Source organism: Sipha flava, unplaced genomic scaffold (assembly GCF_003268045.1).
Source record: "Sipha flava isolate LNK unplaced genomic scaffold, YSA_version1 134_pilon_pilon, whole genome shotgun sequence".
Lineage (NCBI taxonomy): Eukaryota > Metazoa > Arthropoda > Insecta > Hemiptera > Aphididae > Sipha > Sipha flava.
This window is the reverse complement of record NW_020271760.1, coordinates 105,525-132,359: the sequence shown is the minus strand read 5'-3', so window position 1 is coordinate 132,359 and position 26,835 is coordinate 105,525. Positions and strand designations below refer to the sequence as shown.

The following is a 26,835-nucleotide window of genomic DNA, read 5'->3' as shown; positions in this document are numbered from 1 at the left end:
TTGCTGCCATACATAGTATTTGATGTATGTCTTGAAAATTATACACCTTGCTGTGTTCGTGTTTATTTCTCAGTGCAGTATAATTTATTATTGCTTTTAAATGTATAATGATAATTCATCGTTGTTTAACGTTGAAATAAGCAGAGTGAGATGAGTGACCAAGAATAGAGCATCTGCTTATACCGCTCGTTTGCACTTAATTCTTTGAAATTTCGATATTAGTTTCGGCTTTCAATGAAATGACATCAAATCACGATATTGATCCAAAACGCGATTGTGATTCCAATAAAATCCCTCAGTTTGTGATATTTTTTTATCGTTAAAATTTGGATATACTATACGCGAATAGAAATTATGTTTTACGTGTGCTATATCATTTTTCTGTGTGCAAATGCGTCTCTAATCGACCTAACGATCACATCATTGCTCGTGCCAGTGTTTTTCCGAGGCTCGCAATTCGTTCATGTTTGAGTTTTCGATAAATCGTTCAAAATACATATTGATATCAATTTTTTTTATTACCAAACAAGATTATTTGAAGAAAAAAATAATTGGCCGATACATTTTTAAACGCGTTTAAGACCATCATTTAAGTGCACCAATTGTAGCAGTAATACCCGACTATTGTACTATTTATCAAAATCGACGTTTATATCTAATATAATATAAATGACGGTTTATGTGTATGCTATACGATTCATATCAATTATTTATTCGCGTCCTGAAATAACTTTTAAGTAGAAATGACGTAAGAAAAAAATAAATACTAGGTTAGGTAATCAATTCATTTTTAATTTCCACTTAGAAGTATTAAATATATCAGTGGTACTTAACCTTTTGTAGATCACAGACCCCTGATGAAAGATTTTTAAAAATTGCGGACCCTCTTACTAATTTTTTTTCGAATACATTTTTTTTTTGCAAAACATCTTGTTATTAAATCTAAAATTATAATAATTATTTTATATAATAAATTTCATTATTAGACATAACAAAACATACATATTTATAATTATTTTTTTACACTTAATTTTTCAATTGACTTAAATTTAATTATTTTAATTTTAATTTTTATTTTTTAATATACTTAAAATTTCATTTTTATTAGTTTAATGCGATGGTTGAGACAACAAGTTTTTGATAAAATCCAACAATATTGTAATAATGCACTCATGCCACGTATTGCCGTATGTTATGTGTTAGGGTTGTCGCGGACCCCAGACATGAGTATCTCTGACCTTTAGAGGGTCGCGGACTACAAGTTAAGAACCACCGATATATATTAAATTAAGTAATAAACTAATAAATTATGTATGCCATGAAACATGTTAAATTACTGTTATTCCCCTTGTTGACCGACGAAACGAGTAACTCCCTTCTCGAACTTATATATTTGCATTAATTTATAATCATACATATTAATTTCTTTGTATAGTAAAAAAACCTTACATAGAACCAATAGTTATAACAATAAATTATAGAGTATACAGAATAATACTTTTATAAGTTTTCTCAAAACGTTAATTTTAACTATGTTACATACACTTTCTATATTCGATATCGATGTATTAAAATAATTTTACGTTTTTCTTTTTGAAATCATATACAATTATAATATATTACAAACAAATTATTTAAAAATTTCGATCAGTGGAAATATTGGTTTATTTTTATGTATTTGTTTTTTTCAATTAATTTTGAGAAGTTTTTTCTAATACGTCTTAATAGTATTAAAATGTTAATCACTGACATGATCGTCTTACACGTATAGTTTAGATACCGGTTTAATTCGGATTAGTAACAAATATGATGACCTAAGTTAAAAAAAATTATAATAATAAAACGTATATTTTGCACTTATAGATTTTATTTGTCCTTCACCCTTTTTATATATTTGTGCGGGTAACCGGACCCTCCGGAAATCCAATAAAGCTTCTTACCACGGAGACACAATGGGGTGGAAAATAATGCTATATAGTGCACGGAAATATATTATTTAAAAATATTATATATCAACGATACAAATTTTATGATTTAATCGGCTTTGTATTACGTTTCGTTCTATTTATATCGATTTTCTATAATTATTTATGGTGTTTTGTTCGCAGGTGTATTGGAAATGAGTGCTGCGACCGAAAGTGGTATCCGGTTGAGCGGACATACTCTGGACAAGGCGACCAAGGCAAAAGTCACACTTGAGAATTACTACAGTAATCTGATCGCCCAGCATATCGAAAGGAAACAAAGGTACAGTACATCTTATGGATATATTATAATTATCATCGATGTTTTTTTGTGGTTTATAAGTTTATAAATATATAATGTATAATTTATTTAAATATTTTTGATGAGGTTATTACATTAGTTAATTCATTACTGTCTACAGTTTAAAAATATTTATTAATTTACATATTTGTTTTTTTAAAGTGATTTATAAAATATATTTGTAGTTGTCTTGTTTATACATTTTAGTAGAGTATTATATCTATAGAGTTAATGAAGTTTATAATCATGTAAATTATTTCAATTACTTAGTTTATATAAATAAAACTGTGTATAAACCGTATATATTGAGTTCACGTACAAAGTAATAAAATAATTTATCAATTTAAAATATTATATTCAGTTCTCGACTTGAGGGGGGGTCGCAGGGGGACGGAGTACTCCAACTAATATCAGAAATTTTAGCGTCTTACTATTATTATTACGCTATAATTATAACGATTAGCCAGTTTTGGACACGTTCTTTTTTTAAGTAAATAGTGTCTCCCTTCTTTAAATTTGCCAAGTCTAGCATTGATAACATTCAAATTTAATAATTTTTTAAAAATTCAAAAAAATTGAAAATAAATGAAAAAATTGATAAAGAAAAAGTTATAGCAAATTAAATCTAATTTAATTTGGTTTTAGCTATACGAAATAAATATTTAATTTCTCGAAATCCTTTACCCCAGCCATCAATAATATTTAAAATACATGTACTTCTTTACTCTTGCATATTCCTTATATGCCTTCGAGCAAAAAAATCCCTTTCCAGACTCCGTTATTTGCCTTAAAATATTTTTAAGGCGTGTAACGTCAAACCCAAATTTTTAGTACTTATAGTTCTTATACAATATCACTATATCTTTGTTACTTGTTACTTATATAGCTTTTAAGTAAAGTATTCACCAAATTAAATTTGATATATCATAATAAGCTTTAAAAATAAGTTATAATGCAAAGAAAAAATTATACATATAAGCATTTAAAATAAATCTAGAAGTACAACTCGAAAATGTATAACTTAATTTACATAAAAAGAATACAGTTATAATCGAGGTTATAGTTTATTTTCGTGGTAAATTGTAAATAATAATTACATGAATCATATTTGATTTTTATGGAAATAGTATAAATATACATTGATATTTTACTATGGAATGAGTAATAATAATAATAATAATAATAATAAAATCGAAAATTCAATATTATTTCTTATATATATATATATATATATATATATATATATATATATATATATATGAATTCAATTATTTTAAGTTATCTATCTGAAAAACAATAATATTTATTTGATTTTGTGGTTATGAATATGACTAATTTTATCTAATTTTAATTTTATTTATATTTTAATTTTTTTTTTTAAGTAATTTAAAATACTAGTAAATGTTACATTTAAATGTTATTCTATATATTTTTGGTCTTATTATGTGATTTAGCATTGTTATATAATAATATTTAAAATTTTTAATCCTCTTATATGTGCCATAACTATTTCAAATTATTTATTTTTAAGTGAGCTACACTTACATTATAGTATAGTATTAGTATTAAAATATACTTTAGAACCATATCATTCATAATAAACAATATTCGCTGATAACTTTATATAACTATCGAAAGGCCAATTACTATAAAATATTGATTTACTTACTGATTGAAATACTTAAAACTAGTATAGATACATGTTATAAGGTATTTTTACAAATTATACTTAAAACTAAAAAATCTTTTATTCATTTTCCGAAGGTCATTTAGATAAATTGATTAATTTTAATCGTAGCAGGCGAAGGGGAGAAAGTTTTTTTTAATTATGAAATACTTGTGTCGGTTTAGACACTCATAATAAATTATTAACTTCCAAAGTCAGTAGTCACGTATTTTATTTTAAACTTAAGTAGCTAAATTTGGATAATTTTGACCTAGTTTTTAGTTTTTTGTTGTCTAACATATCTTAACTTTTCGAAATGTACATATATATATATTTCTGTCAATATTATAATTCAATAATGATTTATTTTGTGTGCAATTATGCTAAATCGATTTTCATAAACTACAAACAACTTGATAGTTTCTATTTTTCATAATGTTATTTTGTTATTTTCTTACTTATTGAAACTGTTGAAAGTAGATAGGCATATTAAAGAAAATTTGTTCAACAATTTACTTTTTATTATATGTACGAGTATATTTTTAATTTTTAATAAAAAGTGTAAAAGAGTAAGTTTTAATCTAGTATCTTCAGTTGTTTGAAATTTTAAATTAACGCTCATCTATTATAATATATATATAAGAATACAATTTATCCACCACTAATGAATACAAAATATAATTCTTTTACGTCTTGAAACACTTTTTTAATTTTTTTTTTTTAGCTAATCAGTACACTCAAAACTAAAATTTTAGTCAAGGATTTATGTTTTATTATTAAAATATGTAACTTTCAAAACTCTCATTCACCATTAAATTACTTAAAATAGATATGCAGGTACGCCTGATACTTTTATTATATATATATATATATATATATATATCGGTTTTTACCATGAATAATTCAAATTGCTGTTAGTTATTTTTAATCAATTTATTTTGTTTATTTTTGAAATCTGTAGATTAATTTTTATTTATAACTTTATTTAATTGATCTTATTCTTTACTTAGGGCCTTGTTATATTGTTGCAAATCTCATTCTCCATTATTCTTTGTTAAAAGCCAGTCTTTTCATATCTTTTCATATCCACATATCGGTTACAGTCAGGTTTTGTTATAATTGTTTTATATTCACCTTCCTTGGTCTGTCCTTTCCATTTTGTCCATTTATTAGTTCTTCGAATATATTTGTCATAAACGGGTTGTTCCTCATCGGGTAATCAACAATATTTCCTCTCTCCTCTTTTATGATATTTAGCTGGATTCATTTTTCCTCTACTTGGTTTGATGTATCTATAATTTATTTCTTTTCTATCCAGCTAACTTTCAACAATTTTCTTCACGTCTACATTTAAATAGCTTCCAAATTTTTCTTATCGTACAACCTAATTTATTATTTGATCAACAAAATAATTTCAATGAAAAAGTTATTTTTAAAAATTATTGAAATCAGAATTATTTTTATATCTAAAATATACTCGTAAATTAGTAATATAACAACAAATCATTGGTGAAAAAAGTGTATTCAAATATTTTTATTAGCAAACGATTTACGTGACTTAAACTGAGTAGACTAGATGTGGATTTTTGAATCAAGTGGGTTATGAATATCATTATTATAATTATACATCAATCAATCATTATAGAATGATAAATAATTTTCATAACTTTTATCTACTATAATATATTAATTTATTTGTGGGATAATATTTCTTTTGTTTGCATATAATTATGCAAATTAAACTCAATTTAACTGACCAAAATGTCTATGATTTTATTAATTATATTAAAGTTAGTTTATCATTTTTATAATTATTTAACTTTCACAGTAAATTTATCATAATTAAAAATATTTTGACGTGAACTAATACACGTGCGAGCGTCAGTTGACCAATTTACAACACGAATCACACAAACAAGTTTTTTACGGTCAAATGTCAATGGTTGATTTGATAAGAGCTTTAAGACAACAGACAGCTTGTTTTTATATTCTAAAATTAATTATTTAAACGTATCATTCAACTTAATATGTATTTCTTAATATTTTTATATATTATTATTATTTTTTTTTATTATTATTATTGTATAATAAATCATAATAGTATTTTTGAATATAACGTGAAATACTTGTTTCCTGGGTACGTGACATTAATTTTATAAATCAAGGTATAAAATTATAAATCTTAGATCTGGTGAATTTTGTGATTTTTGTGATCACAAAATAATGATAGGAATATTTGCATATTTATCATTTAATCAAGATAGGCTATAAGTGTTGTATCATTATAGTAATCCGTGAAATTTTACAAAATTGTGTATTTATTGGCTATCGTTATTATTTAATTACTGAGAAACAACGGATATTGCGGTAAATAGTCGTGAAAAAATTAAATATCATGAATTTCTTTATAAAACTGCTTAAGCAAAATATAAAAAAATAATCTTCTGGATCAATTCTGTTATTGTGAAAGATAAAAGCATAACAAAAATGTTTAAAAAGTGTTACTTCCCACCCGCTGAGACTTTTCCCGTTGTAATAATAATAGCAATTTTGTAGTATAAACGTATTTATACTGATTTTATTTTTATTTTTGTGCTATTTGGATGATATATAGTGTTTTATGATTTATTTTATTTTTACGATAATTAAATACCATACGGATTTTATTTAAAAATAAAAGAAAAAATCTCCTTTTAAAACAAAAACAAAAAAACATCTAAATTTCTTCACTACCATAAAACTTATTTTGTAAGAATATAACAATCCTTCATCGTTTGCCAATTGCTTTCGTGTACTTGTTATTTAAGTTTATTTTTAATTCCTATTTTTTTCATCTACGCCTTGAAACTGTTACTTTTTGTCGTCGTCGCCAAAGTTCAGCTTCTCGTACAGTCGTCGGTTTATAATTGCTGTATTAGGAAAACTTTCCTTGTTTTATAAATCTTAAAATCAATTCCCCCCCCCCCCCCCCGTATACTTCCTTTAGTAATCGCTATCCATTAGTCTCCTCGAAACTTTTAGTTGTAAAAAATGTAATTTACCGATAATTAATTTCAAGAAAACTTTTCATGCCTATTGTGCAATGCCATATATTACACTAGTTTTTCGTACGTAGAGCGCAAATATACAATATGCATTTTATATATTCTTATACACAACAGATGTATAGTCAGGAATGGTTAACGGGTTAACCAACCCGAAATGTCTCTATTATTTTGTAAGATGTACAATAATTTTAAGACATAGGTATAATGTTAAATCATGTCATCATCAGACAATTTCACGGTTTCAACAAACTAAATAATAACAAATTTTATACTTTAACTTATGTTTAATAGACTTGTTAAAATTAAAAAGTTGTTAGTAAATTAGGAAAGAAGATTGAAAATTTAATCCTTCCAAAAAAAAAATAAAAAAAATAAAATAAATATTTTTCTGGCTACCCCACTGCTTATACATTACGTTCGTTGTTATATCCTCTTCAAAGGTATTGCTAACACAATTTAAAATAATCGTCTTAAATTTCTTAACGACTATGTTGGAGTATTAATAGAATGCAGTAAACAGTCGAATCAGAAATTGAAGACATTTATTTTATACCGTTTAAACCTAATTTCAATAGGGCTGTGTACGATTCTTATAATAATAATAATAATAATATCAATATATGACTTTTTTCTTCGAAATTGAATCACATGTTTGATACTGCAGATGTACTTATTTATACATAATGTATTGATATGTAACACTTATACATAAATACATTTTATTAAATAATACACACTGATACTATATATACGACCACATTAAATATATTGAAGTATAAAATGTGTACACCGATTATCTTCTCTTTATAACTGTATTAAAATACAGAATGCAATTGATAAATATAATAAATACGTATTTTGACCAATATTAAAATGTAATTAAAATTAGTTCGTGGAACGTAACAATTATAAATTATGTGAACTAATTATATTAGTCTGATTGCAAGATGTCTTTGCATTTGTATATACTACTATACTTCGATCATCCGTTTTAAAAACCGTTTATAGGCGATTAAACAGCATTAATATATAAACGTTTTATGATGGTAGTTGTTTGTTACTAACTTATTTTGTATGTTATTGAAATCGTTCACTTGAGATCAACGATTTTGAATCCGTTTAGTTGTGAGTTACGTGGCTCTAAGGAAAGGCTTTAAATATTCTAAGATTGTTTTATTTTCATTTATTATATAATATTTCACATACCTAGGCGTGCGCACGGGGGATGCCGATCCCAAAATTTTGTAAATGGGACTACGTACAATGCATATGTTAAAGTAAAGGTGCCCAATTTATTTTGGAAGCGCGTTATAATTTTAATCGAGTAGGGACAAATGGACGTGGCCATTTGGACGTAGGGACAAATGGACGTCAAAAAAAAATATATATATATATATATATATATATATTTACAAGTTATAAAACCATTGATATTTTATGTTCATAATTTAACTAATGGTATAATATAACTATCTTATTGTATCATAATATCAAATCTTATCGAATATTATCGTTTTCGCAATAGGTACCTTTTATATCAATATATGTATAACTTATTGATTTTTACATTTTGTAATAATTATCATACACTATCGAAATATGGTGATACACGAAACACGACAATACACATCTATAACCATGTTAGTCGTGTACAAATTGCATTCAAGTGTACATGTAAGATGTCATTAATTAATTCAAATCGCGATGGTGAAGTTTTTTTGAATGAATATTTTTGACATTAAAATTTACATATTATAATAAATATAATTAACTTATTTATTTTATTTACTGATTTATACATATATATTTTTTTTGACGTCCATTTGTCCTCACGTCCAAACAGCTACGTCCATTTGTCCTAGATCGAATTTTAATTACATTTAGCTGGTGGGCCATGTGATGAAAAAAGACTTACTTACACATATAATTCATCTTCAATTCAATATTCAAAAGTTCTATACCCAGATAATTAAATAGGTAGGACAAATAGATATAAAAATCAAATAACGTTTTAAATTTCACATGTTTTAATTTTTAATAATATTAAAAAAAATCAGTGAGCCTATGAAGGAACTTGTTTGCCAATAATTTTTCAATGTCTGGAGATAAATCGGTTGTTGATAACAACATCAAAACTGAAATATGACGCGCAGTTAACAAAGTGCGATATTTATTTTTTACATAGTTTAAAGTTTAAAAAGCTTTTTCTCAAATATATGTAGATTCAAATCTGCTTGAAATCTACAAGGCGAGATCACGCGTTTCAGGAAAGTCTTATTTTGATACTAATTTCGAAAATTTTATTAAATTTTCTGAAGACTGTAGCTGTGATGATACAGTTTCGGTAAATATCTGTTTCAAAGAAAAGTGGTTTTGAATTTCTGTGATTTCCAACTGGATATTACATGAATATTTTTGTATTTTACTAAAAGTGATTGAAAATGGGTTCATGAAAAACAAAATGTTATTTTCGTCCTTCTTGAAATCCTGAAATCTGTTTTCAAAAGACTGCAATAATAATTTAATTTGTGTTTGGTATTTTAAGATGTCAAGCGACTTATTTTCTAGTTTTCCTCTTATATATACAAGTGTAGGAAAATAATCGATATTGTTTCTAGCCAAATTTCTCAAATAATGGGATAAATAAAATGGTACGTGGCATGGCCCTAAATTAAATACACACGCCTATATATAATAGAATATTCAATAAAATTTAAAAAAATAATTATATTTATAATTTAAAATGAACTAGTGTTGGCAGGCAAATCCAAATGCGTTGACTGGATTTGGGCATCCTTATATTAGAGCAGTGTTTCTCAACCTTTTTTATGTTATCACCCCCTTGAGTAGGAATCAATTCTTTAACGTCCCCCTATGTGAAAATTCTATAATTAATAGTAAGGGCTGAGGGATAGGAAATAACTTAATGATTTGGAAAATATGAAAAAAAATTTGAATAATTATCTCATAACTAATGTTTTCATTTATGTTTTATTTTTCATATTTTTTTAATTATAGTATTAGTAAATTAATTAAATTAAACACTTGAAAAAAATTTAATAATTTATCAATTTTATTTTATAGTAATAAATACATTTTTTTTTTATTTAGAAAAAATATTACTTTTAAAAAAGATTTTAAAATCAAATAGGTAAAAAATATTGCTTTTGTTTTTGTAGAGATTTATGTATTTTTGTAGTAATTTTTTTTTAAAAAACACGTTTTTAATAGACTGAATATTACGAGTATAATAACGAAAACTAATACAATATGCACGGGTCAAATCAAACGGTTTACTAAAAGGTTGGTTAATATAGGTACCTATAATAAAATACAATGTTCATGCACAATCGCTAAAATAATAAAGATAATAAATTTATCAACAATGAAAGATACGTTATTGTGCATTGCTCAACATATAATACCTATTAGTAACTAATAGTTATTATATGGATTATCTAGTATGAATTATTTTTAGGTCACACCATATACAACGTTTTTGCGTGAATACGCTAACCATCCAAAACTAGTTCACCACCCTCCTAACACCCAAAAATAGTTCAATGCCCCTAAGTGATACTTCACCGCCCACTGAAGGGCGATATCGCTCCCGTTGAGAACCACTGTATTAGAGTAAGAGACCCGTATTTTAACTGATGTGTTCAAATTGAATGTAATCTGTTGATAAAATAATAAATTATGTTTTGTAAGAGAAAAAATAAAACAAAAATGTTCTTAATTTTCGTGTAAAAACTTCTTATGATAATGTAACAGCTACAATTAACTACTAAAGTACAAATTATGAATAGTTAAAGGTTTCTGAAAAAAAATGTACGGGATTTGAGGAAAATATATGTATTGGGTATAATATACCAAAAGTATTGTAGTTACCTCTTAAAATACAGGTCTACGCACGCCATGGTCATCATAACAAACCGATAATATTTTGCCTCAAAAGTATATTACAGCAAAATTACAACGCACATGTGCGTGCAATGTTTCAATAACATTTGGTTTATGCGTATTGTAAAATTATGAATACATATACTTATTTATCTACGATATAATGTATTTAATGTTAATATGTGAAAATTATTTATAAATAAAACATTTTTTTTTTTTTTTTGAGAAGATAATGGTCCCCGAATAAGTTTATGTTGAGGGTTCAAAAGTTTCACAATAACAACAAAATAATTAAATAATACCTAAAAGTATGAAATTGTATTTATTTCAAAATACGTAATTGAAAATATGTTAAAACTATTGTTTTTACTAATTAGATCTTGCCATGAACATCGATGCTCCGGTATTTTTCATGTTCGTCAATACCGGCGTTAAATACGCGTGAGGTATAAGTATTGATGTTTTTTCGGCATTGATAATATAATGTTGATTTTTATTTTTGAAAATATATACGTCGAAAAATTATTTGTATTATGATTCATAAACAATAAATATTCAAGAGCTTTCAAAAATTTTAATCACATGCAAAAATATTTACTGCAGTATTATTTTGAATTTGACGTAATATAAAATACGAATAAAAATCGTACTGTAAATACACACGATTGCTTAACGATTATGTAAACGCTGTAGGTAAAAAATATTTTTACACCCCTATTATAGTATAATCCTAGTACATGTTGCATAGCAATATACAATTCGATTTCATGACGTTAAAAACTTTCTTAAAGTGGTTTTTGTTTTAAACACAAATATTTGTGCGGAGAATAAAAGTAAAAAGCTCTATTACATGTATAACTTTTTTTAAGTTTGCCGAGTCGTCAAACCGACGATATTTTGTATACATATCGATGGTGTACTGTTGATTGTGTAAAGCGATCGCCATATAAAGGTTTTTCCAGAAAAATTGCAAAATAAGAAGTAATTGTCGCAAAAGTTAAAAAAAAATGTTCGATAACTTTTTTTTATTGAAAACAAAATCTAATTTATATGCGGTTTTGAGAGTCCAAAGTTTAAATTTACTATATCTTAAAATTAATGTCCATTTGAATGTATATGTTCCCGAAACAGAAATGTGACTCGTCCCATATTGACAAGTTGTCAACAAAACCTGGATTATCAGTTATCTTTTTTATATTTTTTTGTTTCTAAGATGTAATCACAGTTCATGGTGGTATTGTCCGATTTGTCGATTCGTATAGTCCGATTGTTTCAGGGTCTTCGTGATTTGAATTTGGGATGTGTTGAAAAAAGTCATGAGCTATATCAGCGTTTGATTTTAGGAATACATACCTGTACAAACGGACACCATCCTACGGACATTGATTTCTTACCCTTTATACTAATGAATAAAGTAACTTTTATTTTTAATAATAACATTATTTTTATAAATAAGTGAGGATTATTTCAAACGCTCCCATTTCCTTGGAACTTGGAAGACTCAGTATATTCCACCCTTGTTGTGATATCATGCATATCCACATTTATAGTATATTTTACCGTCTTTGTAACATTTTCCGAACACATACACATCTATAGACTGTATCCAATTTTCATCCTCCCAGTAAACGACATAAATTCCCGTATGTTCAACATTTCCCGCCAATCAATAATTTTAACGAGATCGAACTCGTCGACGCTGCCTTATTGTGATATATGCGCAATTTTTTTATGCCAATCGGTTTTCATGTCACAATTAAACGCCACTGAGCGGCTGTTATTTTTACACATAAATGTAAAATCAGTATCGCGTTGTCTATTTTGTGTGCGAACAATTTTATCGTACAACGTTGGCGTGAGAAATGCATAGATTGCTACACGGCAGTTTTCCCATCAAGAGTTGCAAATTGTAATTTCCGTGTTCAGTAATTGGTTATTATTGATTTGTATACATAAATATTTGCTTGTATAAATGGCGTTAAACACTCTGTAGGCTACAGCAGTGATATAATAAAAATTGATTCTTCCTTCAAATTTTTATCACTTATAAAAAAATTAACGTTATTAAGCATTAGAAGATTTTTTAGGAAATGAAAATCAGAAAAAAATTTACGCGTTTTACGCTCTAAAATTATCTTCCCTTGTTTATTATAGTTTATGTGAATCTAAATCGTGCGACTTTCATATTATAGTGTGTATCCATGAAAGGAACGCGATGAGTCAGTTTATTATTTAATAAATAATGATGTGATGTCCATCCAAAAGAAATTATTTCTTCTAACACGTCAAAACGTCGATGCCTATGAGACACATACACTCGTGGACAATAAATTATTATTCATGTACGCACTTGGATCCTATAACGTCGTACTAAGAATGTGTGATTTTACCTTGCAAAAGGATCTTCACACGACTACGTGGCTTACGAACTATACTATAACTAACTGTACTCTATATGTGTTCAACTAGATAACAATGAATAATACAACATAACACTTAGTCGTTTTTCGCGGGGTTGATATTTACTGTTACGATTGACTTAACCCTAATTTTAGCAATAACTAACAGTCTATTTGTAATAACTAAACAAGCTCAGTTTATTTTTTCGCTAATTTATATATTTTTCTTCTTTTTTTTTTTTAAGGGGTGTCAGCACACATTCTGTTATAATCAAGTGTTCTAGGATCTTCTAATATTAATAACTATAATAATAATTTTATTCATCAAGTTATTAATAAAATTATAAAACCTGAATTATATATGATTTGCTCGCTAAAACCAATGGCTGTAGTGCGAGTTGAAGTGAAAATGTATAACTACTACTCGTACGCCGTATAGCTCACATATGTATTGTAGGCTGCTCACTCGGGTCGGCATAATATTATTTTTCGTCGACTATCTCGCGGAAATCACTTCGTAGTTAGTCGCTCGTGATTGCCTGCAAACTTGTTCGGCCGTTATCGCGGTATTGCTGCGGCTAATCCACCCAACATATAAGTCTAAAGCAAATGAAAAATGTATAGGTATGTTTATATATTACGTTGTTCTTTCCCCCATTTCTGAACACTGCGCATAAAGTATACGTCGCGTGGTAATTCATTTCGTGACAGTTTAAACGCAAAAAAGCTGGTGGTTTTTTTCTATGTCGTTTCGTTACGTGCTACGTATAGCATAATTGTTAATTATTTTTATCCGGCCGTGAGTAATAAACACACTGTGTAGGGTGTCGTATTCAATTTTTGCAGCTGTATATATATTATATGGATTTTGTTTAACCCACTCACGCGTGCGTCAAGTATAAATGCACGTAGTAGTAAAAACTAAAACAAACATTTATCGGTCTGTGCCATATAATAGTGTTGGGTAAGTGTTATTTATTTAAAAAATTCAGTCATTCTTTGAAACTACATCGAAATTCACTCACCAAGATTTGCCCGGTAAGAGCAGACTTCAGATTTCGTGCCTTCAGAGGGTTACTGAATTTATTAATCGTTTTTATATATTTTCTGTACTATTATATTTTAATCTAAAGTTTTCATTTTGGGTGGAGCTAACATGTTTAATTTTTTTTTGTTCAATTCCATACCCATTTCTTTTAGTAGTAAGAATCCCCCAAAACTTACTCGTACTATTAACTCCAAGAAATGGGAAATTTTATCCTTTGGTACGGTGATATATGTAATTTTTCGAAATTCTTAAAATGTTTAAAAACATTGCAAAGAAAACTATCGAAATATTATTTTTAGGCTTTCCCTTGAGGTATAAAAGTTTAACTCGCATTCTTTTCTTAAATAAAATAAATCGATTTCTTATAATCATTTGGATCTGTAAACCTGATAAACCTCGATTTATTGCAGTTACAAAATATTTATATTTCATATAAAATTACTGTTTTTGTGCTGTTTTTTTTTTTTTTTTATACTTTCTTGTAGACATTCAACTATACCTACCTAGTATGGCGCTTAACTATAAAATAACTACAGAACATTCGACAAACTGCGATTGCGTTTATGTATGTTATATTAGAACATTTCGAATGATGGTTGTAAACATTTAATCGAAACATGTGCTGCTCTTTATCCTTAGTTCCTTAGCGCTTCGACTCTAAACTTTTACGTGTACTGATTTTAATTTAAGTAGTCCTATTTTACTTCCTGCAGCCGACAACGAACACTTTAATGCATTTATATCGTTCATGCTGAAAATTAATACATGATACTTGTTATTAAAATGTGTATTAAGCTATACATATATTAATATCCAATTAATTTAACCATAACTTTGATGATGTACTCGCCGCTCAACATAATTCACTCAAGTTATGCGAACCACTCCTTATTTTACAGTATACATATACAGTTATTGATGTCAATATATTTTTTTTAATTACAAATTAAGTAGTTATAGATATTAATTATGTTTTTGTAATTGATATAAGCTACAGTATTACCTATATTAATATATATAATGTGAAATATTGAATTTTCTTTATAAATCTGATAGATGTCAAACAAAGGTATATAAAATTTTTTTTTGATTTTTACATTTTATATATTTCATATAAGTAACTTAAATTTCTAAATGACCTTTAAAAAAACATTGCTTCCACAGCGAGTTACACTCTTAAAGAGTTAAACAATAATAATTATTTTTCCGGGCAACGCCAGATAATTCAGCTAATACTTTATAAAACAATTTTCATTAGTGTGAATATTTTGTAAGAACATTTTAGGCGTTTAGATGATTTAATTATAATCATATTAAAATATTCAAAAATTGATTTTATATTGTGTGATACATCATATTTTTAACTATTCACATTTTATAAAAAATAAAAAAAATATCGACGCTCCATATTTAATGTAGTTGTACAAACTAAGAGTTTTAAATAATATATCTGAAACTAAAATCATTTTTTCCTTTTGACTTCTCCCCTTCTACGATTTGGTGATTTATTATTTACTAATAATCAACAAAATCTAAAAATGTAGGAACTTCTCGGTAACAACACTTATTTGATAAAGTTCCATTTCTTTAGGAAAAGTATAAAATATTAAGTTTCTTAAAATCGTGGTTCAAACCAAGAAAATCGATAATATTAGAAAAATTAATAAACTATGTAGCTATGAAAGCACAATATGGTTTATCAACCTAATATACATATATGTTTGTTTGTATTAATTAAGTATCTCTTTCTCTTTATTTAATCTTATCAAGTGTGTTCAATTATCAATACATATACGTATATCAATCTGCAACAGGAGGATTTGCGGAAAGATTTTTTTTCCAGGCTTATTTTGTTATCATTTTTTTTTTATTGCTTACAGGCTATCAATAATAATTTAAAATACGCGAGCTTAACACATCCATGAAATACCTAAAAACCTAAACCTAAATACCTAAACCTTAATTATCCATTCTTCGTAGTTTCTAACGAGCCTTTAACGAAATCCCTCTGATAAAAGAGTAGTTCTTTAACTTTAATTTATTATCAGTTATCAAAAAGGATATGCGGGCACATGTTTCAAATAGTCTTCCATTCTGGCAGTTACCACTTTAAGTCGACTATTGTTTTAGTCTTTATACACATGAAATGAATATAGATGACTCGAAATCAATCTCACTTTATAAGCTGATTTTCGTCCATTTGTCTTTAGAGAATTAATTTAAAGTTGCAATTTTTTTCTGTATTTTGTATTATTTAACAGTAAGGATAAAGACATCATAATATAATCAGTAGTAGGTACCTAATGATAGTGATTTTTCATTCCTTATTCAATTACAAAATAACAGATACTTGTGTTATTATATTATTATTACTATGATTATTATTATTATTGTTGTTGAATTTCTTACAATTTACTAAACGTTCGCGTTTCAGGAAAAAGAAATGTATCGAAATCAAAATGTATAAATATTATAGTTTGATAGTTATATTTATTAATGTTGATACTATTGCTCATTATTGTTTTATAACAATAGTATATGTTTATTTGTATTTACTGATAAAATTCCTTGGACTTCTAAACAGTAATATAATTTATTAAATATTTTAGTGTTGTGCAATATTGCAATAATATATTACAATGTTTAGCTCGTCGATGCATTATAGTAAGGAATTTTCACCGTATAAATATTTTGAATATTGAATGCGTATAACATATGTGCTGTAGTCCACTTTAAAGCATGGTGAAAAATATAAATTTGAATAAATAGTCGTTTGAATTTATTGTACAGTTTTTGTTTTTACTTCAATCGTTATGTACGTATGTATATATATATATATATATGTATGTACCTTTATATTGATGCTAAAAAAAATATTTCTTTGAAATTATAAGAATTGTTACATCATTACCTTGTTAAAATTCCTAATCCTATTATTTATGATCTGTTCCAATGTACGTGCCGAATTTATAAAGTCTCGATTAAATGACTTGTAAAATTAACAAGATTATGCGTTTCACGTGTATTCGGCGAAATAATAATTTCTATGCTTGTACTCTATACATGTAGGTACTTATATTTTGGCATTTGTATTCAATTCCTTATCCGTATCAAGATTGGATCTTTAACATAAGTGTATGCAGCGCGTCATTATTTTAAATTAAATATGTTTATAACGACGTTCACATCTTGGACAAAAAAATATTATATTCGAAATTAGAACGAGATGATCGCGTGTGAAATAACTGTGAAATAAGTGAACTTGGTATTAATTTAAATAAATCTATCAAGATGAGAATATGAGAATTATGAGATCAGATGAGAAATATTAATTCCAAAAATGTTGTCGATTATTTTGCTTACCTATAAAAATTTCAAGAGTTGCGCAATGTACATCTACAACCTGTCTCGTGTTTTTAATTTCCTTCTAACTTCCATCTTGTGTTTTCCTGTTTAATTACCTGTTAGACTTTTCCGTTTCATATTCAGCTGATAGACAAATTTTCTTTTAAATGATTTTTTATGGAATTAATTTATTATTTAAGTAGTTAATCTTACTGCAGCTATCTACTAGTCTGTTTAACATAAAGTTATTTTGTATAATCATTCTGCTTACTGTATATAAATTATGATCAAGACATATCAAAAATTTCAATTTTATCTTGCCCGTTTACTGTCGCCTATAAATATATTATGTAATATTCGCGTTAGAAATAATAATGCATCGTTGTGCGTAGAATGATTTGTTCAATATATATTTCAATGTGGAAAGTATATAATGTCTGAGTTGGTATAGTTTGAAAGAACTGTATCACAATGAATAATGAAAAAAAAAATAATAATAATCTCCTTTATGTATTGTCCGAAAATGAAAAAAAGGATATTTAATTTACTATAAAACGATTTCCCTTCGTCAAGTAGTAGTAAAGCATCTATATAATATAGTACTGATCGTGCATGAAATAATACCATGTTGAATTTTCTATGCGGTTTTTAATTTCTTTTATTACGTGTTTATAGGTTGGCAAAGCTTGAAGAAACTCTCAAGGACGAAAGTCTTTCGGAACAACAAAAACAAGAAAAACGCCAACAACATGCACAAAAAGAATCTGAATTTCTCAGGCTTAAAAGATCAAGACTTGGTGTAGAGGACTTCGAACCGCTAAAAGTTATCGGTCGTGGTGCTTTTGGAGAGGTATTTCTAATTATTCATTTATTGCTTTTGATTTTTTTTGGAAGTTGAAAAATTAACAAAATTATATTAGTACATCTGTTAAGGTGATCATTAGGGCTCGGAAGTTAATGATCTTAAAAACAAAAAAATAATTACCTAAACAATTTTGCAAACATAACATAAACATGACAGACAATTTCCTACAAAAATGACATAAAAATTTACAAATATTTGTTTTAAATGAATAAAAATACATTCTTTTAAATATTTTACTCTATTATACTATAATATTCTATATAAATTTATCAAAACTTTCAAATTACTCAAAACATGATATAAAAATGACAACTAATGTCCTTAAATATGAAATTCAAAAATCAAAATCATTGCATTGTACAATTAGAGCGTCTTTGATGTTATCAAAAGCAAATGAATAACGATAATCTGTGTATAAATATTTATACTTGGAAAAACTTCTTTCCACGTCTACTGAAGTGATTTGGAAACTCAGACGAGCACTAACCAACTAATTTTCACCATTTCGAAAATATTACGAAAAAATAATAAAATTTAGATTTAATAGGTATTATTTACTATAACACGACAATGACGCAATGACTCTAATTGGCGAGATAAAATCGGACAAGTTTTAAGTTATCGGCATAATAATCGACAAGAAACGATAAGAAGTGAAATAGAGTGAAATCAGTAAAAACGACTAAAAATGTCAAAAAATGACATGAAAGTAATAAACACAATGCAAAAAAAAATTAGTTATGATATATTATCAGATTCACATGCTAATGAAACACATTTGTGGCCAGGAAAGTATTGTCCAAAAAGTTCCAAAAAAAAAAAAAAAAAATGCAAAATGTATCAACTTCCGAGCCCTAATGATCATTATATTGTTTTCGATTTTTAGGACTCTTAGTTTCTTTTAATTTTAACCTAAATCTACATGATTACTAAGTTAATTTTTTATTTAAAGACTTTACCATTTTTCATAATCTTCTTTTACTTTTTACATTTTATTTAATATAGTTTCCCTAGTTTTACAGTTTATTTATTTTGTATAATTATTTATTACTATATGTTATATGAATTACATTATCTATTATTAATAATAATTTATAATAATTCAACTGCTTTTTTAATATTATTTGTTTTAAATATGATATAAATTTAATCCGGTTTTTACTCAATTTTTTTTTTTTTTAACCGTTGATTATTCGTTTTATTATAAATGTGTATTTGAGATTAATCCACAATACCGTTTTAAAAGTAAATTAAAATTATATTGGTAGTAACGTCTGCATTTGTATATAATTCACATTAACTAAACTATTCATTGTGTGTTTTGAGCGTAGTAAGGAATGCATTGATTTTATCGTAGTATTTTTATTTGCTACGTTAACACTGGTAAAACTTTGCATCGAACGTTTTATATAATAATATATCATTCGATTGTAAATTGAACTTGATTGTTCTAGTTAAAGAAAAATATTAAATTTAAGCTCAGCAAATATAAGATTATTTCGATAAAATATATTATTTTGTGTTTTACGGTTTATTTGGAGCTGTAAACGGTTAATGATACTTATTTATCCAATATTTTTATTTTTTATTCAATAAGAATTAAAATTCCTATTATATTATTTTATATATATGATAATGTCAACATTTAGAATTTGGGTTGCTTGTAAAAATTGGGTTTTAAAACTTTAAATACAAGTTCGTAAATTAATTGAATTATGTGATATATCTTTGATAAACAAGATTATTTTTACTTATAAAAACTTATTATAAATAAAATTATTTCTAGTGGCTAAGTATTTTTTTTTCAGAATAAAAACGAATTATGTTATTTATTTAGAGCCACAAAATAAAATATTATACGCATACCTAATCCTCTTTTTACTATTTGTTTAAATTCAAAGTTATAGAATACACTAGTAGTCAAAACATGGGAAAAAAATTGTTGTTTTCTATTATGTGATAAACTGAGGCCAGTTGTTGTAAAATAAATTTGCCAATTGGTAACAAAGATTTTTGACACGATGTATTTTATATTATCTTGTGCAAAAACACAATGGTTAATGTTTACTCTTTATCTTATTTGTTATGAAAAATTCAAACAAATACGAATAATGATGTATAGAAATTTGTAAATGTATATTTTGTTCGTACATAACATGTCATAGTATGTGAAGTTTACTATTTAAACTCAGTATCTATCTGAAGTCATTCAAATCTGTACCTATATGAATATTATACTGCCTATCTTATATTTTATATTTTATATTGCAAGATATGTCTGTTACGAATTTGCCTTGTAGATAGAATTTATGTTATACTTTCAATACGCCAGAGTAAAGATTGATGAAACCAACAAAGTGGAAATTTATATTTGAATCTTAGCGACTTAATATTTATATATGGTATATTTAAAATTAAACCATGTGGAAAAACAGTTCTTAACATATATTAGAATTTAGTACCAAATGATTGGAAATATCAGAAACGTTTTATTACTTATAGCTATATGTAATTTACCGCTACACGTTTAAACTTTTGAGATTAATAACACATACAAGTTTTTGTTTTTTTTTATCACTGAACATAAAATGTAAAATAACTGCTCATATTTTATGTAATTGTAATTTATTTTATTTTTTTATTAAATCGATGTTCAAACGCTGTTTTATTTTTAATACTGTTCGGATTTACGAAATTAAATTATAACTGTCTTCAAATTCTAGGTGAGACTCGTTCAAAAGAAAGATACCGGTCATATATACGCGATGAAAATCCTACGCAAAGCCGACATGCTCGAAAAAGAACAAGTAGCGCATGTTCGTGCAGAAAGAGATGTTCTTGTCGAAGCTGATCATCAGTGGGTCGTTAAAATGTACTATAGTTTTCAGGTAACTTTTCCATGTTTGCGAATGAATAATTAATTAACCCTCGCGTCTCATCACTTTGACGTACAACGATGGTTGTATGGTAAAAGTAATAAAATATACATAGGGGAAAGATATCCTTATTTAAAAAAGACTAGGAAAAGAAAACTCAAACCCCCTTAACTTTTTCCAGGATCCAATAAACCTTTACCTCATAATGGAGTTCCTGCCCGGCGGTGATATGATGACGCTGCTTATGAAAAAAGACACTTTAAGCGAGGAATGCACCCAGTTTTACATAGCTGAAACAGCTTTGGCCATCGATTCTATTCATAAACTCGGATTTATACACAGGTTTGATATATTATGGATTATATATCAATATAAAAAAGAACGTGAAATTATTTTATTTTTTTATTTTGGCTTTTTTTTTTTTTTTTAGGGACATAAAACCCGACAATCTACTACTAGACGCCAGAGGCCACATAAAACTGTCAGATTTCGGACTATGTACCGGTCTGAAGAAGTCGCACCGAACGGATTTTTATAGGGACCTGAGTCAAGCTAAACCGTCGGATTTCAGTGAGTGTAAATTGTCGAAAAGTCCACTTCATGTCAAACTTACATTTAGGTTTTTTCTGTTCATCAGCATCGAGTCCGATGGACAGCAAAAGGCGAGCGGAGAGTTGGAAAAGAAATCGCCGTGCGCTAGCCTATAGCACCGTCGGAACGCCTGACTATATCGCGCCCGAAGTATTTCTTCAGACTGGTTACGGTGCGGCTTGCGATTGGTGGAGTGTTGGTGTCATCATGTATGAAATGCTAATAGGTAAGAAATAATAGTATCTATATATTCTTTGACCTAATCGTTATTATATACTCTGTATTTTTATTTATTGATTGCTATCCATTCAGTAACGATTTTCATGGCTTATGATTTTCTGTCTATAGCCTGCATTCTCTATGTTCATTTCCTTATTTTTAACACAATTTTATTTTGTGTCTTAATAAAATAATGATGTTCGTAAATTTTTATTTATCCAATTAGTTTTAAATATTTAAGCATTCTATTATTTCGTTAGGTTTAATTGATATTATTAAAATAATAGTTAATTACTAACATTCGACACATCAGTTAAGAATATCAACAGAAAAATGTTATTTCTTCGCACCAGCTTCCGATACAGTGTAGTATTGAATTCGTTGTTTTATAGTACAGTTATCTATTTTACTTAGTATGTTATATGTTTTATAATTATCTCTGATATTTTCTAGAAAATATTTGATTAAGATATTTAGATAAATATTTGCATTTTTTATTTAGAATAGGATAAATCATTACCTCTGATAAGTTGCTTATTCATTCTAGGTTAGGTATAACATATATTGGCAATATATATTTCCTTGTTTTTAACAACTTATTATTTTTTTTCTCAGCAGTTATTAATTTGAATCAATTGACGTTATAAAATAATATGTAATTTACGAACGTTGAAACCCATCCTAAAATAGCCACGTAGACGGCACATAGTATAATCTCTAATAATCACGGTGGTCATTTGTAGGTTACCCACCGTTCTGCAGCGAAAACCCGCAGGAAACCTACAGGAAAGTGATGAACTGGCGGGAGACATTGAGCTTCCCCGCTGAAGTGCCCATTAGCGAAGAGGCGCGCGACGCGATAACCAGATTTTGTTGCGAATCGGACCGGAGATTAGGGTCCAGTGGTCGTGGCATCGATGAGCTGCGGTCAACAATAGCGTTCTTCCGCGGTGTCGACTGGGAGCACATTAGGGAAAGACCAGCCGCCATACCCGTGCAGGTCAAGTCCATCGACGACACGTCTAATTTCGACGACTTCCCGGACGTCAAACTCGAAATACGTGAGTAAACATTCGATTTCGTGTACGACATGTGCACGAGCCGCGTATCGCGTGTTTTATGCACTCTGGTACAGTTGTGCTGGTCATTGTAGTATACTAACGTTGATGCTCTTTGGATTGCTTTTAGCGTCGGCTCCGGTAACGCACGACGGCGAAGTGATCTACAAAGACTGGGTGTTCATCAACTATACGTTCAAACGCTTCGAGGGACTCACTCAACGGGGCATAGCTACCAAAAAGTGATTGGACAACGTGTTAACAATAGTGCAATGTGATATTTTATCTAACCTCCTATTTACGCTTTTCTCCTTCCTCACCAATCACCTCCCCCCCTCGTCACCGTACCCGGTTCCCTCACCCCTAAACCTAATTACCACTTGTTGGCATGCTGTTTATGATCTCAAAAAGAAAAGTTTATTCTTTTCAGCGTTTACAACCAACCGAAGATTCCAAAGAGCAAGTGTTTTTAAACGCAATAAAATAATACCTTCTAAACCCAATGCAATCGAGTATACTGTCGACCGAGGCAGTGGGTAACTATTACCGTATAATATACTATCACCGTCAAACTTACCAAACGCAGTTGAATAATAATACAACTATATAAAGTGTCGAATCTTAACGTTATTTCTACATTAATTTTGCACGCACACACACACATACATATACACACTAAAATTATGTCTTAAGCTTCATCTAGTCATTTCCTTCGTTTTTCTCTCAAACAATATATATTCGAATTTAAAATATAATTATTAACACGTTCGAAACCACTCTACGAAAAAAAAAAAAAATAAATTATTTTAATAATATTTTAGTAATTAATACACTAAATGTGTACATATACCATTTATATTTTAAGTGACATTTATTTGTTGAAGCACCGTAGGTAATTTAATGTAGCGTTAAACTTTGTACATAGAATCGTTTCAGATGCATTGTGACCGCTGGTGCTCAGGCGCGGTCATCTTCGGAACTCTAGTGGATGTGAACGTGTTAACTTACAAATGTTATTTTCGCGTGTAGGGTTTAAATATTAAAATATATATGTTATATAGAAACATTGAATGTTCAAAACATTTATTTTTAGTGAAAGCATTCAAATCTTGCCCTTTGACGAGTGTGAAAAAAAAAGTAAATAATTAAGATTCTAACGCACTTTAGCATGTTCCTATAACTACAAGTAGTGGTATCCAATGAATGAATTTGTCATCGGACAATAAGGCCGAAAGTGATTGACCCAAGGACAGGTTAGACTTAAAATTTGTTTTAAATATTTTCATGATCTGAATTTTGTTTGTTTACTCATAAACGTTAGTTTTAACAGTTGTGATATTCGCAAAGTTAATTATTGTTTGTTTGTAATTTTTTTATTATTAATATTAATAATTATTATTATTAATATTATTATTATTTTTATTTCTATTTTTATTTCTATTGTATAATTATGATCATGACGCTGTTAATCGTTCACATTTTGGTGGTTTTATAATAATAAAACTGTCGAATTCTCAGTACTCCACATTAGGTCATTATCTAATAAGAGTCGAGCGCTATCGTATAATATACTTCATATACAAATATGTGTATAATAATATTGTACTGTAATTTTACATATATATTTATGTATTTTTTTCGGTATATAAATTACAATTTTGAAGCGTGTACATTTTTTTCATTGATTATTTTTATTTTGTTTTCTCTGTTTTTAAACCATTGTTGAACCATTTTTTTGTTTTTTTTTTTTTTGCGTGTGTAAATACAAGTATGGAGTGCTGCGAATTGCCGTGAATGTTCTGATCATCACCATCGTCTGTGTCGTGTTTTATTATTCGCGTGATTAAAATGTATTATTATGATTATTATTTTATTATTTGAACGGCATGGGTGTTAATTGATGAATTTCGACGTAATTTAGTTGAATTATTATTAAATAATAATGATGAAAAAAAAAATGTATTTGTGTATAATGTAAACAATAATGTATTCGAATAGTACAAACAATTATTAGATGTACTGTCGCCATCCCCTCCACTGATTGAACAGCGACGTTCGAATGACCCAATAAATATATGTCTATTTTTACTTATCATTTGTATTGGCCTAACGTTGTTATGTGATTCTGTCGACTTTATAATATATATTATCAACGCTGTTGATGTGTTGGCTACCAAGTGCTTGTATACAAAACAAAAATAAATCCGAAAAAAAAATAAAAAAATTAAAAAATATAAATATATATATACATATGTCGTTACTATTATAATATTTTTGTATTTTTTTTAATTACCATTTTTAGTTTTCCTCGTCTCCTTTGCTGAACATAATAAAAAACATTGGCTCGCGGATAGAATATATAAGATTGACATAACTACTGTGTTTGAAGTGCTACATATTATTTGTAAATATTAAGCTTCGACATATAACAAATTTGCTAATTTTGTAATCAGAAAAAAAACATTTTATACAAATTTTTGATAAACAAAAATATACTGTACCCGATTACGTATAAAAAAAAATGTTGGATTGCGTTTGCGCGTACCGCCCGAGCCAAACCATTGAAATTTTCTAGTTTTGTGTATTTTAGTACTACCTTTCATTTCCCAAAAAACCCCATTTCAGTACAAGATTATACAACTGAAACATTTAGTGATACAGTTTATCGCGAACCCTTATTATAGTGATATATTTGTACTAATATAAAATAATACCTGTGTACAATTACATATGTACTCAGAGGGAGTTTTTGTTCCTAACACTTGATATAACGGTTAAACTAATGTTTATGGTTGATACTATTTTAAAAAAGAAACTAAGATGTGTATGCATTTGGTTAAAGCCTCTACCGATATGTAAGCCAAAGGAATCGTTTTATATTTCTCCGAATCGAAAATGGCCAGCACACGTCTGCCATACAATATAGCGATGTCAGTCGGGCCATTATATTTTCTTGAACACTGTTCGAAACCCGTGGGTTCGGTTGCTATATCGAATTGTCAACGAAACCGATCATTATACAACTCTACCATTGATTTTAGAGTAAAATAAATACTACAATTACGTTTGAAAAGTCATCAGTAAATGGGTTGAGTATCGGGATTTACCGTTTTTATTCAAGTTTTTAATCGCTGACGGTTTATAAAATATCTGTAGAATTCGCAGTGTTGCGCTTATTGACGATTGTCCGGTTCAAATTTTTTTCTAAAGACTAAGAGTAGTCGTTGTTCCCAATGCGTGTACAGTGTTTAACGTTTCGCGTTCAACTATTCACCGTTAATGGCACCGAAAACGAACGATATGAAACGGGAAGAGATCCGACCTCATAGGCATAAGCTCGGGTGAAAGGATGCCCCCCTCAAATGTTATAAACAAGGCCCTACAGTTTAAGGTAAAGTGTAAGTGACTCGTATTTCAACTGATGTTTCTAAAATTAAATGCACGGAATTCATTATAATTAATTCGGTAAGAAATCAATGATGTTTCGTAATAGAAAAAATAAAACAAAATGTTCCGAATTTTCGTGCAAAAACTTAATACGCTCAGTGGTGTT

The 26,835-nt window shown here is 27.8% G+C and overlaps 1 protein-coding gene across 7 annotated transcripts in view; it reads left to right on the top strand.

The window, feature by feature from the left end:
- Positions 1–24,523, top strand: part of LOC112679308 (serine/threonine-protein kinase tricorner) — a 114,322-nt gene extending 89,799 nt beyond the window's left edge. For 6 of the 7 annotated variants that reach the window (XM_025549061.1, XM_025549062.1, XM_025549060.1 and 3 more), the window contains exons 3-10: positions 2,109–2,247; positions 18,349–18,523; positions 21,262–21,426; positions 21,596–21,756; positions 21,845–21,984; positions 22,034–22,231; positions 22,968–23,285; positions 23,413–24,523. In XM_025549061.1, coding sequence (XP_025404846.1) covers positions 2,109–2,247; positions 18,349–18,523; positions 21,262–21,426; positions 21,596–21,756; positions 21,845–21,984; positions 22,034–22,231; positions 22,968–23,285; positions 23,413–23,528 — 1,412 coding nt within the window. In that variant the 3' untranslated portion in view covers positions 23,529–24,523. The remainder of the gene's footprint in view (positions 1–2,108; positions 2,248–18,348; positions 18,524–21,261; positions 21,427–21,595; positions 21,757–21,844; positions 21,985–22,033; positions 22,232–22,967; positions 23,286–23,412) is intronic. The other variant, XM_025549059.1, reaches the window with a different exon arrangement.
- The last annotated feature ends 2,312 nt before the right edge of the window (positions 24,524–26,835 follow it).